Here is a 12,705-nt window from a genome sequence, read left to right as displayed (position 1 = left end):
TTTAAAAAATAAAAGAAACAGCAGCCCAAGGTACTATTTACTTAATTAGTCCTTTCTGCAGCACAAATTTGTTTCTGAACTACATTTCTGCTTAATAAGTATCATATCTGTTGATGTTCCTTATGTTACTAAACAGCACCAACACTACCAAATAACAGGGAAAAATGGTAGTAAGACACTGTAATTCTGATCATGTGTTATGGGGTTAGTTTTACAAGAATACTTTCAGATTCTTCATTGGTGCAGTGCACCAATGTAAAATATATTGTTTTCATTATAAAAGGCAGTCAATATCTTCTAAAAATGTAATTGCATAAAGGCATAAAAGCAACACAAAAATTATTCTAATAACATTCCAATTATATGTGATAAATCTTCTTTAAAACCTTTACATTTATGTAGCAATTATAACCTAACCACAGGATCTAAAATCTTAGAGCTTCACTGAAATCAATCAAATATCTTAGGCCAAAGCTGAAATGTTGTTGTGATAGAATTGCTCCCAAAGGCAATTTTGATCTATTTAGGAACCAATTTTACAGCACATTTTGAATTTGATTTTTTCTGTAGTATTTCCTGGGTAAGGATTTTTGCTAGCAATAATTCTAAGAAATTTTTAAAACAACTAAATAATTTGAAAACTGGTTAAAATGGTTAATAATTATGTTTAATTATTTTTTCAAACAATACTTCAGTCCACAGAATATGCAGAATTCCTTCTGCTACTTGCTGCCTGAATGTGTCTTACAGAGAACTGCTGATGTCAGATGGTAAATTAATCAGACTCTCACTCATATCAGAAGTGAACCTGAGAATATTTTGGAAGACCAATCTTTCCTCAGTGATAAGTATGATTTTCTCATACAGCTTAGAGTCTTCTTTGGGTTTCAGTATTTGTACCTGATTCTTAGGTGTACAAAACAAGAAAACTCAGTTAGGGATGAAATAATGTTAGTGTGTTTGAATTATTTAAACAAAATTAAAAAGTGAATGTGAGAATTTTTTCACCTGTCACCAGATCTAGGAAGAGCACATCCCTGTCTATACTAGTGCAGAGTCCCAATATGAAATACGTCTTTCTTTTTTACTCTACTTTTAGTTTATTTCAGAGAAATTCCTGCTTTTTCCCTCTTCCTTTCTATTTTTTTCAATTTAAGCTGTTAACCTAGTTAGTCTCAAGAATACTAATTCTCAAGAAATCTAAAAATAGTTTTCTTTCAAGTTAAGTAAAATTGCCTAAAATACCTGTCTAGAATCAGTTCATGAAACTGTTTCTAAATGGGATAGTTCCAGAATTTAAATCAGATAATGAACTGTATGTCTGCACCTTGATATTTATAAGTAATCCCTTGCTTGCAGACATTCAGACAGGTCTTCCCTTAGTTCAAAGTACTTGTAATCTAATGTGTAGATGTGTAAGTGCATTTATAATGTATAACATGCTGTATTATCATGAAAGTGGTAAATTGAGAAAACCTGTAAGATTTTTATAAAAACAATTCCTCAGTCTTCCTGGAATAATTTTAATTTAACAATGAAGATTAATAGAATGCAAACTAACACCGGGATTTCAGAATTAATTTCAGGTTAAAAGAATGATCAACTGCTCCCTTGGCCCCTGCTCCCAAATCCCAGCCTGCTGGCATCACAGGGCTGGAAAAATGCCATGGTATCATATATTGCTACTTCTGATACCATCTTATGCATTGCTGTGCCTTTCCTCAGATTGAACTATTCAGGAACCTTGTGAATTGTGAAAAATTTGGCTTGAAATTCTTAAAGCAGAGTCCCTCTTTGAAAGCTGGCATTCCAGGAATCATCTGGGGTGCAATGCTTCACATTTCGTGCTGTGCATCCTAAGGATCTTTCCAAAACCAGCATTAGCTGCCATTATTGTAAAATCCATTTTAGTCCCTCAGCAGCACTGAACAGCATGGTTACCACTTCCCAAACTTGCCATCCAAAGGAATAGTAACTATAAATGATTTTGGTATAAACATACCTGTTCTTCCTTCCTGTGACTGCCATAGAAATTCTTGCATTCTTTTTTCTTGGGAACTTCAAACAGAATTTCTGAGTGAAGTTCCTAGTGGAAAAAATGGTGATTTTTAAAATGAAACCTCTGTTCAAATTCCTAAAGAACAGCATTCCACTCTGTCATTACAAAGTAAATTTGTACTTGGACTTTTCCAATATTTAGTAATCATATACTCACTCTTCCTATTGAAACTGTGCTCTCTTTGAAGAAGCAGTTGCCCTTTAAGTCTTGCTCAGACGTAACAGGGAATGTTCTCTGCAGATTTCTTCACTAAAGGTCATAGTTTATTTTTTAAATGACAATTTTAGGGTTAATATTTGCTATATAACTGGGAGTGTAGTGCTCTTTGAGGCTGACTACAATCATTCCCTAGATAGCCAAGAAGCTGGAGAAGGTTTCAATAAAATTTAGAAAAGAGATTTAATGAATCTGCTGCATTGCCTAGACTGTTATTATCAAAAATTTAAAGTCTTTAAGCCTGTAAAGTAAGACTCAAATGAAACAATTTTTAAATAGAAATACTGAATGCTCCTCAGTGCCATGACAAATGGGAATCAGCTGTGTTTTCTAAGGCTGTCTCTAAGAGATGAAGTACTTTGACCAATATGTTCAGAAAAAGAAAGAGACAGTGGACACTGGAGAAAGAGCTAAGGTTGTAACATTTCTGAGACTACCTTAATATATGAGCCATAATTCAAAATTATTCCAAAAATGTTTATTGTTTATTAAATGACTGCTGCTTCAATGTAGGAAAAAAACCCCTTTTTTCTGCATGCTACATTAAAAACAAAACAAGAATGTAGATATAGCCCACAAATCTTTAAATCATGTAATTGCTCAGAAATGGAGTGAAACTCAAGAGTCCTCTCAATGGGAATTTGTCCTGTAGGATTTTCAGAGTTAAAAACAGGCAATCCAAGCACAGTGGTTCAAGTGCAGGTGTTGCATTGATCTGAATTTTTTATGACCGTTGTTGTGATGGCAGATCCATAAGCAATCTGTTTCAAACATTATGTACAAAAGTTACCCAGGAGATTTCAAATGTTAGTAACACAGTTACATAGATGTTTTCTCTCACTTACATCTGCACATGCACATACCTGCAAGCCTGAACTTTTTGCAAATTTTGAAGATATTTAACATTCGCCACATCTTAAAATGACCATATGCAATGTGGATTAAGTAAAAGAAGCTGTTCAGCCTCAAGCAGACTTTCCTCCCTGCACAAATCTCTCAGTGACCAGAAAGCATCTGGATATGTCTTATATAGAGCTTTGGAGGAACTGCAGATTATTATCTGAAGATCTGATTTTGCCCAGACTTTTCCAACACGCATATGACTGTGCAGCACAACACTTGGATAGTTACAGACAATCCATCCACCCTGCATCATTTATTTTTCCCACACTGATCCCACTTAGCCACTTTACTTTTGTTTGACAGAGTTAGTTTTCTGCTCTAATGGGCTTAGATTTCAAAACTTTGCCTCTATCTATGTTTTGGTTTTTGTGTCTAAGTAAACAGAATTATTTTTGTATGATTCATAGCTCACTAAAACCCAGATGGTGGCACCATCATCCAGGTCTGTTATTTATATGAGAATAGATTATTCTAGCAGGGAATTTGAAGAAAGGTGCTGACATTCAAATATTCCTTGGAATTATTATCATATGGGGTACGGTATTTATAACAAGAGAAGTTATGTGCTACATATGGAAGATAATTAGGAAAATCAAAGCAAGCAACAAATAGTCAGGATTTAAAATCAAGTAAACAATTCTAATCTGCTCAGAGGAAATAAAAGTTGTTAAAAGGTTAGTAACCATCAGTGGTCACTCATGGTAAGGAGAAAAAAGCCCCAACACATGGGACTTTTCTGTCCTTCTGATATAAACTCAGGGGAAACAAATAATTTCCTTATTAATTTCTTATTGGGATCACAGATTAGCTTTGTGAATTGAATTGTGAGTTGAATTTTTGATGATGAGTTTATAATCACTGATTTGTCTTATTTTCTTTTGCAGATGCTTCAGAAGCTTGCTGTGTGCTTACCACGGGTTCTGCCAACCATCTCAAGAGGGGACTCACCTATTCTTTCATTAATTGAGCAAAACATTATCTTGAAATAATTATTCCTCTCCACATGGCCTTCCTACTCGTGTCAGCTTATCTTCTGCTGACTCATGCTCGGGGTGCTCCTGTTGAGAATGGGGCACTGATGGAAACACTGAAGTCACAAGTGGGATTATTCAGCAATAAAAGTGAGCACTATTCAGCACAGGTGAGACCTCCTGGCACAAGCAGACAAATACCTCAGACAATCATCATAGGAGTTCGTAAAGGAGGGACCAGAGCTTTGCTGGAAATGTTGGATATTCATCCTAACATTGTGGTGGCAGCTACAGAAGTCCACTTCTTTGACTGGGATGAAAATTATGTGAAAGGAATAGACTGGTATAGAAATCTGATGCCATTTTCTTATGGAAATCAAATTACAATTGAGAAAACACCAGGTTATTTTACCTCACCACAGGCTCCAGGAAGAATTCATGACATGAATAGCTCCATTAAACTGCTGCTCATTCTAAGAGATCCCACTGAGAGAGTTATATCTGACTATACCCAAGTGTATTACAACAGAGTAGAAAGCCACAAGCCTGTTCAGCTCTTTGAAGATATTGTTATTAAGAATGGAGTGCTTAATACCAAATACAAAGCTATTCAGAGAAGTCTATATGATGTCCATATGGAAAAGTGGCTTAAGCATTTCAGTTTGGATCAGATTCACATAGTGGATGGAAATACTTTGATCAAGGACCCTCTTCCTGAATTACAAAAAGTTGAAAGATTTCTAAATCTTCCATCCCGAATTATGTCTTCTAATTTTTATTTTAACCAAACCAAGGGATTCTACTGCATCAGAAGTGATGGGAGGGAGAGATGTTTACATGAATCCAAAGGACGTCCCCATCCTCTTGTTAACAGCACTGTTTTAGAGCAACTGTATTCTTATTTCAGAGAGCACAATGCAAAATTTTACAGGATGGTTAATCATTCCTTTGACTGGCATTAATACATTTGGGGTCAATATTTCTTAAAAAGGCCCTGAGACACACTTTCAGACATACCTTTCTAAACTGTAAAGACTCGTATCATGAAATTAACACACTGGTTATATGCTTCATTGGAACAACACATCTGTTACTCATTGAAAGGGTACTCTTTATGTTGGGAAAAATAAGTTTTATGTATTTGTATGATTACTGGGAGTCATATTCTGATCTTCTTTGTCTCACATGCAAATACATTAACTTCAGCAAACTTAGCAAAGGTGTATCTCTACAAGATTTCTGCTGTTTTGGAAAAATGCATCTAACTGTAAAAAATGTAAATATTGGAAATAGTATTATTCTAACTGTCCTGTATTTTTTGTTGTTAGTATTTTTTATATCCCACACAATAGTGGTGTTGATTTATAGAATTTTTCATAAAATAAGTTTAAATTGTATGTTAAAATAGGGGCATACATAGTAGCTCCAATAAATAAATCATAATCTTTAATATGCTGAAGTACTTAATTAATAATAGAAGGAATCTATTTCACCTGTAATTTTGAATAGGTGAGCTAGAAGCTACCTGTCTGTATAACATGGGTATTAAACCACACTCTTATTATCTTGTGTTTTCCAAAAATCTCCAAAGTAAAAATATAAACTGTTTGAAGAAGGTTAAAGTGAGGGTTCTGAATGCAAAGAAATTGAAATATCCCAGGAACACTAATATTCTATACACTAAAATAAAAATCAATGCCAAAAAAATACTAACGATTAACGAGTGACTGTATAAATATTTGATTGCATAAATTTTATCACTTTGCTCTTGAAGGGAAAGGCTCTTAGTACTACCATATGAATTATGTTTGTACTCTCTGACTAATTATTCTAATGTTCTCCTGACTTTGGTTTATATACCTCTATTGGCACAATGGTCTTGTTAAAAAAAAAAAAAAATTATTTGATTGCCCCCTGAAGCATGGTGTAGGTTTTTTTTTGCCATTTCTGATGCAGACTGTGGGATAGTCTCAATATTAAAAAAACCTCTTGTGTTGCATATCTCAGACAGTGTTCACACATACTCAGGTTATATGTAAGAACCACAACCATTTCTAGCCCTGCATCAGGATTTTATTTTCAATATTTTTTAACAGTATTGTGCTGATTTTTCTGCTTTTTCATGTAAACAATTTGTTACACATAAATACCAAAGAAGAAAATCAACTCTGAGCATCAAACCCAATGAAGATCCTGCATCTCTGTCCTTCTACCTAAGTCACTGCTCAGCCTAAAGGAGTTCCTACCATGGGATTCTTCCATTTTCCAGGCTAAGAGGTATGTATTGCAGGGCTGATTTTTAGGCTTTTAATACTTTATGAGTGGGATACTTAGGCAGGTAGCAGTATTCTTCTGAAGCTGGATAGAATCAGACTCTATGTAGAAATATCTTTCACCAAATATTCTCTCAACAAATGTAAAATGTTAAAAAGAATATAATGAATCTTATTCTTTAGCTGTTCTACTGCTTGTATATGTATGTATGAGAGAAAATATGCTGTATGTATGAGAGCAAATTATTTTCATTAACATGTAATTAATCTCTGAAATTACCTTTCTGAAGTATATTTATTACATCCCTGATTTCTACAGATGGTGCAAATTGTCTTTTACTTCTTCCACTTTTCTGAGATTGTGGCTTCTTAATCATTAATATTCATCAGATGGAGGCACTAAGAAATACAATGTCAAATAAGAATCTGTGGAAATACAAAACTTTTTGTTTCAAATTAGTCAAGGAACAGAATGTTTATGCTGGTCTTCTACCATCTCTACAAGGACATTGCATAGGCAAACTGTAATGAATACAGTTGTGCAGTCTAACAGTGTGCTCTTTGTCTTTTGTCAAGTAAAAAGCTAGACCAAAAAATTTCTGAACTCTGAATTTACAGTGTGATTCCATATCAGAATGGTTCTTTCTATTTTGTGGACACAGCACTTTAGTCTGATAAGAGAACACCCAAATCCATATTCCCAATATTGTCTAGCATGGATGGTTCTTTCCGACCAATGCAATGTCAGTAATAAACAAAACTCCTTCCAATTTCAGAAATACATTATCAAAGGGAGCAACATAAATGCAGCTCATATTGGGCAAAAATTATTACTTTCTGTTTCTTATACATTCTGAAAATTTATTTTGAGTTTTTAAATTTTTTACTTACAGAAGAAAATTTGAAAACAATGTATACTTTAATAAAAGTTTCGGGTAGATGCTAGTAATTGAAAAACTCATACGTCTATATGCCACATTAAATTTCATAGTCTCCCAAGAAAAAGGAAGGGAGAAAATTCTAATGTCTTTCTATATTTATGCTTGCAGGCATCAAGTCTTTCTTCTCTGAAGTTTACAGCTAATCTTTAAATGAGTTGAATGCAGGAGCACCAGTTAGCAGAAGCTGCATGCATCTTTGAAAATGCAAGTCCCTTTCTGGAATTTACATTTCAAGGAGAGCTGAGCTGTATGGATTAGTGATGCATATATCTGTTTGATTTGTTATCACTCCTCATTCCTGTTCAGCATTTTGGGGAAGAACAGAGTTGATGGAATGAATTTAATATTATTTTAGAGTTAACCAATATAATAAGTATATAAAGTATTAATAAATATATGAATATAATCTGGATGAGGGGTTGGTTTGGTTTGGTGTGGTTTTATGTAAACCAAGATTCTCACCAGAAATTTTGTTTTAGTAAATGGTCAAAAAACATGCACCTCAACCTCTGCAAAACAGAGGTAAGACTGCATTTTTACATTGCAAACTTTCAATCAGTTTCTCATCTGTGGTCTGAAAAATACTCTTTCATGTTGTCCTGACCTTTTCCATTCTTACAGTCTTTAAGAAAACCCTCCTTCCCCTCATGCTTAGGAAGGTAATCAGATCAATTTAATATACAATCCACTGAGCCATACTTGAGTAATAGTAAAATAAAAAGAACTGGTTTTGAAACTTGGAATTCAAAAGTAGTCCATTTTTTGGGAAGACCAGAAGGCTTACAATCAGTATGCAGATGTTATTAACAAGACAGTTCACAATTTAAGAAATTACATATATCTCATGAATTTACACAATTGATAGTAAACTCGATGTTCCTTTTCTCTAAAAGAAATTATCATCTCATTATCTGATACTCAAGTGTTGTTTGCAAAAGTAAATTTCATGTGGGGAGGTCACTTGAAGAAATCATGCAGTTTGTCAAAGGTCTTTGGGAGCATCTGGAACAGATGATATAATTACATGTGCAAGACTACTGCAGAATTTATGATGGTTTGACCAGTTTTTGATGTTCTGTTGCATTCCAGAAATACTAAGTTTTCACTTTAAATATTGTTACTTTCCTTTTTTAGTAAAAATGCCATAGTTACAGTTTCATTGATCTAATATTACGGAGAATTAACCATATCAAGCAGCTGTAACAGGATCAGTTTAGCCACAATAAACTGCACACACTTAATGTCTAGATGAGTCTAATATTACCTCTTTTTTTTTTATTTTGGACTATATATGTTATCTATAGTACATAAAGGAAATTACTGGGAAACTTAAAACTAGGATTTTGCCCCCCCAAACTCTTAGTACTTAACTAATGAGGAAGAAATTAGGAAGTTCCTCCATTTCCCTCTAACCCATTCTTTTTCCAGGAAAAGGGTTGCATTTTTGCATTGTATCCCCTGTATCCAGGTGCTCAGAATCCTTGGAGCCTGGCTTCTGGTCTTTCACAACTTAGCCTTGAAAGACTCACATTTGGAGTCTCTCTTAAAGGATTCCTGTTAAAGCAGAGACATTTTCTTATTCTGGAGGACTTTACAGAGGGCACACACATCATTGTATGCTGCTCCACATCAGCTCCTTTATTATCCTCTTGATACAAAACTGATACTCCTAGAAAGATTATCTATTGGAGACCAATCAGAGTGACTACTGTAGGGAAGCTTATCCACTTAAGGAGTTTTCTGTCTTTGTGCACATCAAAAAGAAATTTTAAAATTAAATTGTTTCTATCAAATTTGACTTCTTATTGCCTTTGTCAATTCAGATGGTTTTGTGAGTTGGAAAAAAAAAAAGTATTTTTATAATCCCTATAATTTCTTGTTTAATCTATGTGGTCAAAACAAAAAACATGATTTATCAGTTTACTTACCCAGTTTAACTGAAAAAATTAAAAAAGAAAAAGAGGGACTTACCCCACAAAACTTTGATTCATAATATGAATTGCACAATAACTTTTCCCTTATGAGAAAGGAATATTTAAATTATTAAAGTATTATATTATTGTAGATTATTATTTTCTTCACTTGTGGATTTGGTCCTAATTGCTTTCAAAAGCTTGAATTTTGTCATAAGTATGTAGACACACTGGAAATAGAATCAGTAATAATTTGCCTAGAATATTAATCATTGCCAGCAGTTAATGAACAATATTTAGTTACTGGCCAAATAGTTTCCACTTTGATTATTCCAAGTTTCAATGTGACTTTATAAATTGTTTTGCTATTTTCTAAAACTAATTTAAAAGTTAGAACCAGTGGTGGCTAAAAAGACTGTGTAGTATCATTCTGTGATTACAGGGGAGTTGTATTGTCTTCCCTTTAAGGTTAATTAACAGTGACATGAGCTTACCACAATTCCTGAAAACATTTTGGAAACCAAGACACTAACAGAACTGCAATGTATAAATCAGTCCCTGAAGGTGAATCTGCTACTTAGAGGAAATACAATAGATTAAAACAGAGTGATAAAAATAATAGTTTTCTGTGAAAATAGATGTGATGAAAAATGCAGACTCTCCCATATTAGCCCAGGTAACAAGTAATGTGAGGTCTATTTTCTGATTCAATATAGTTTTATACTTCCACATTGTATATTCTTTCAGTGCCATAACAAAAACGTCTCAGTAAAGTGTTTAAAAAAATACCTTCATGTAAACTCTAAACCAGGGGTACAGTTTTTCTCTCAAAGGCTATTTCTCTAGTATTATATTGTTTCCTCTGAGATAAAAAGGTGGCTTGAGTCACCCTGCAATAAGAGTAGCAAGTTATGCCAGAATTAATATTACTTCAATTTGCTACAGTTCTCAGTAAAAACCACTTCTAAATAGGGACAGATAATAGCTTAACAGTCTCAGTATTTCCTGTCTCTTCATTACATAATACAACTATATTCAAATTTTTCTTATTTTGATGAATGTTAGACTAAACACATTGTCACTCTAAAGCACTGCCTTTCAGATTTAAATCAAGTGGCAGTAATTAAAGGGAAGCCATTCCCTTTAATTCCAGGTAATTAAGGAGCCATTCCCTTTGCTACTCAAACTGGATAAGGTTTTCTTTTTGATCCATCATAAACTTTGTTAGGGATGTACCAATCAAACTTGCAATAGGAAAAAATAAGGGCAACTAGAACAAGATAAAACCAGAGCTGAAGGCCTTCTGTGAAATATTTGTCAACCCAATATGGCACAGTTAGAAATGAAAACTATGATTGGCCTGGTAAAACAATGCACAGGACTAGGATGCTGTTTCAGGGATTTAGCTAGCTCTTCTGCATGTCTGAATGAATTTTGTGCTCATTAGGCTATTAGGAATATACATGAATATACACTTTCAAAACACTGTATTTCACCTTATCAGAGTCCTACAGTGCTGTAGGACAGGTTGAGTATATTATGCCTATCCTTGGTGAAATTCTGCAGTGATACCCTGTTAAATTGGTTGGGAAGTAATAACTGTCCTCACTAAATGTTGGGCATTTTAAAATGCCTTGGAAATGCCTTATGGAGAATCAGCAGCACTAAATGCAGCAGGTTTGTTGTTGATTTGACAATGACTGCCAGCCTAGAAAAATGCTGTGCAGCTGTCATGAGAAGATTGAGGATACCTTTTCTATACTCTGCCATGATACAAATCTACAATTCAAGACAAGTGATGCAGATGGAACTCTGCAAACTGTGGGGGGGCAGTGCTGCCTCAAGTGAAGAAAGATGAAGGGCTCATAAACAGCATATGCTGTAGTTACACATGCATCATACACAGCTTACAAAATACCCTGAGTCTAAAACAAAAACAGGCACAAGCTACAGCTGGGCACTAAAGTGATGCTGCTGAAGGCATACCAAGCCAGAGGTAACAATTATATATGAGTTATCTGTAACTTTTTGTCATATTAACTATGTGTTTGCCAGACAACAGGTGTTTATGTGTTTGAAATTCTTTGTCAAGAGTACATATGACATAATTAATAAAACACATGTACAGATTAGCTGGAGAAAAAACAGCAGGTGGATCATATACATAGGGCCCACTTGTGCACAGGAAGCACACCAGACCACAGTTCAAGCAAACTGCTTTTCATACTTTTAAAAAACAAACTTTCTCTATGTTTTAGTTTCTTTTAATTGTGTGTGTGCGTGTGAGTGTAAAATTCTCCTCTACACTTTTTAATAAAAAATGTGGAATTTTAAAATTCAAATGCATCCAAGAATTCAAAAATACTTTGGTTTCAGTGTCCTAAATAAGGTATTACCTTTCAAAATTTATTACATCTTCAGCAGCTTTGCAACACCATCAACTTCTCGTTTAGTTCTTTTATGCCTCACACTGCCCCTCTCATCTCTCCCTTGAAAATATGTTTTCATAGGAAATACCTTTTTTTGCCAGCTGATTTCAATTTTATATGGGTGCAGTTCAAAATATGCATCACTTGAATTAAATATACAAAGATTAGGCATGATGACAGCCAAGCCTTACACTTCCAGATGAGTGAGAAAAATGGCCTATAAAATATAACTCTGGTCACTTAAAAGGGACACCTGCTGAATCATACTGAGCTGTGTGCCCCAGACTGGAGAAAGCAGGGCTGCTCCATCAGTCAAATGTCTGCTTGCAACAGTTTTTGAGAGCTTGGGAAGAGTGGTTTCCCCCTCCCATCAAACAGAGGTTCAGGCTTCAATCTGAGAAAAATCTTTTTCTGGTTGGTAGAGTACCTGTGTGGAAATGAGTGATCAGGTGCCTTTTTACCCCTCAAATCACCCACAAGACAGATTTTTGCCAAATTGCAGTATGTATTTCATTGGTAACAGCAAACTAAATTTGGAAGCCACTTTTTTTTTTTTTAAACTAGGTTCTCTATTATTTTTGTGCAAAGCACTTGTTTTCACAGATGGTAACTATGCTAGATAAATAAAGCTACTCAAGTAAATATGAATAAAATATACTAATCTGGCTTTCTGTATCTACTGGATACAACAAGCCAGAAAATGCAGAAGCTTGTTATCTGTCTTCTTTGAGTCCTTTGTCCACAATTCCTTTTTATCAAATAAGAATTGGATACAGTTGTATATGCTTGTATGACTCCCTATCCTGATTATCTGTGTATTATGATCAAAAGGAACAGGATTATGTTACCTCACTTTAATGCTAAAGCCCAGAATATTTATTTCACATAAATGCAGCTTTCCTTCCAGTCATCCACTATCTTTGAATTTCTCTATCTATAAATTCTGTGTTTGATTTTGTTGTTTTTGTTGGGGCGTTTTTTCATTTATTAATGAATTCTG

The 12,705-nt window shown here is 34.3% G+C and overlaps 1 protein-coding gene across 4 annotated transcripts in view; it reads left to right on the top strand.

Moving 5' to 3' along the window:
• The window catches only part of LOC129123259 (heparan sulfate glucosamine 3-O-sulfotransferase 1-like), a 43,932-nt gene extending 36,159 nt beyond the window's left edge, over positions 1-7,773 (top strand). For all 4 annotated transcript variants that reach the window (XM_077183033.1, XM_077183032.1, XM_077183031.1 and 1 more), the window contains exons 2-3: positions 4,063-6,426; positions 7,472-7,773. In XM_077183033.1, the coding sequence (XP_077039148.1) occupies positions 4,182-5,111 (930 nt within the window). In that variant the 5' untranslated portion in view covers positions 4,063-4,181 and the 3' untranslated portion in view covers positions 5,112-6,426; positions 7,472-7,773. The remainder of the gene's footprint in view (positions 1-4,062; positions 6,427-7,471) is intronic.
• Positions 7,774-12,705: the final 4,932 nt, after the last annotated feature.

Source organism: Agelaius phoeniceus, chromosome 9, assembly GCF_051311805.1.
Source record: "Agelaius phoeniceus isolate bAgePho1 chromosome 9, bAgePho1.hap1, whole genome shotgun sequence".
Taxonomy (NCBI): domain Eukaryota; kingdom Metazoa; phylum Chordata; class Aves; order Passeriformes; family Icteridae; genus Agelaius; species Agelaius phoeniceus.
This window is presented reverse-complemented; position numbering and strand designations above follow the sequence as displayed.